The sequence below is a fragment of the Lipotes vexillifer genome, unplaced genomic scaffold (assembly GCF_000442215.2).
Source record: "Lipotes vexillifer unplaced genomic scaffold, Lipotes_vexillifer_v1.1 scaffold2019, whole genome shotgun sequence".
Classification (NCBI taxonomy): Eukaryota; Metazoa; Chordata; class Mammalia; order Artiodactyla; family Lipotidae; genus Lipotes; species Lipotes vexillifer.
This window is the reverse complement of record NW_006795869.1, coordinates 27,015-28,794: the sequence shown is the minus strand read 5'-3', so window position 1 is coordinate 28,794 and position 1,780 is coordinate 27,015. Positions and strand designations below refer to the sequence as shown.

At 53.5% G+C, this 1,780-nt stretch overlaps 1 protein-coding gene across 2 annotated transcripts in view; it reads right to left on the bottom strand.

Moving 5' to 3' along the window:
- The window catches only part of LOC103081185 (protocadherin gamma-C3), a 30,921-nt gene that overhangs the window by 6,072 nt on the left and 23,069 nt on the right, over positions 1 to 1,780 (bottom strand). For both annotated transcript variants that reach the window (XM_007467934.1, XM_007467933.1), the window contains exon 3: positions 184 to 272. In XM_007467934.1, coding sequence (XP_007467996.1) covers positions 184 to 272 — 89 coding nt within the window. The remainder of the gene's footprint in view (positions 1 to 183; positions 273 to 1,780) is intronic.

Sequence of the window (1,780 nt, the reverse complement as noted above, 5' to 3'; positions counted from 1 at the left end):
CCCCCCGCCGATCCCTCAGCTATTCCCTAACCCGGCTTTATATCCTGGAATTATGGGCTGCCTCAGATAGGCTGAAAGGTCCAGAGGAACCACATAGGTGGAAAGCCAGTCTCAGGGCACGGTGCTGTGGGATGCACCCCAGAACCCCAGGTCTCCCACCCCACACAGGCTGGCACAACTTACCACTGGCGGAGGCCAAGATCATGGCTTGCAGCATCTCTGTGTCAAACTGGTTGTTGGGCCAGGTGCCGGTTTCATCGCCATTTTGGGATCTGCGGAGAGAATGGGATGGTGATCACGGTCTCCCAAGCCACCAGCTCATGCCCCTCCTGTCCTCTCCCAGGGCTCCCACATCCAGTGCCTATCCCCAGCCCATGCCCAAGACCTGCTCCCTTCCAGCAAGGTAGGAAGCGGATTATACAATCCTTCAGAAGCCAGACCCACCCCCACCCCGCCATTTGCCAGTCCCCCAAACCAGCTTTCTACTGTTTCAGACACCATGGCCCTTCGAGGGAGAGGGCAGGATGCACTGAAGCTTGCCCCGCCTTGAGGGAGCAGTGGCTCACAGTGAGGGAGAGCAGACCCTCTCCTGAGGACAGTGAGGGTGGGAAACGGGAGAGAATGTACCAGAACTTGACAAAGGTGTGAGAACCTAGAGAGGACCTAGGGGGAGAGGTTGGGGGCCCCACGAAACAGGGAGAGGGGTTTCTAAAACTCAAGTCTGATCACTTCAGTGGCTCGCTGAGCCCTCAGGATAAAATCCACAGGCACACAAGGACCAGCCCCTCCTATTTCACAAGAACACCCCCAATCTCGCTCTCAAACATTCTATCAGAAACCTTTTCTGAGGCGCTTTCCCTAATTCCCCAAACTCTCTCTTGCAGCACATCATGGGCAGATACCATTCCCTAGAATGCAAGTTCCTACCTCTGCCTTGGTAACATGAATAGGTTGCCAGAGGGGACCCCTAAGCCCACCCAGGCTGGGTTAGGTGCCTCCGCTGTGCTCCCACCCCCACTGTCTGCCCTGCAGCGGCTCTAGTCCCACTGTGACTGCCACTGTCCCCACCTGTCCGCTCCACCCCCAGACCCAGCTCCTTGAGCTCTGGAACCAGGACTGTGCCCGTTTTCTACTGAAGCACCTAGTTAAGAGCTTTAGATGCTCTAAACACTGAGAAAAACACGAGGTGATTCCTAATTGTTAAAAATGTTAACCTGTAAAAGAACTCTAAGGAATGCTAGCCCAACTTGGATTTTTTCCATAGTAACTATTTCCATGCTTTGGGGGGGAATTTTCAGGGATCAAATGATTTCCATTTTTGAGGGGAAGGGGAAGCAGCCTGACGCACACGCCTATTAGTCGACCTTTGCACCATCTGGAACACTGAAGTTCCTCAATAAATGTTTGTTGCCTGAATGAATGGGGAAAGCCCTGCCCAGAAAGTTAGGCTCACTATGAGGTAAGAAGGGTTTGGCACCAGGGGTGGGGCTGCAGGGAATGCCTTGAAGGCATGAGAGAGTGTGTGTGTGTGTGTGTGTGTGTGTGTGTGTGTGTGTGTGTGTCTGTGTGTCTGTGTGTGTATTTTGTCACAGTGGCTGAGCACAGTCAAGAGCTGCTTTACAATTTTTCCAAGGTCTGTCCCTGCTTATGGTTTCCCCTGATCTGGAATTCCCATCCCCAGGCAGGTGGACTCAGTCTAAGGCTCAGGCCAGCTGCTGTGTGGTGCCCTCTACGGTGTCACAGCAAATGTAGAGTTAGGGTTGGAGGAGAAAGCAGGAAT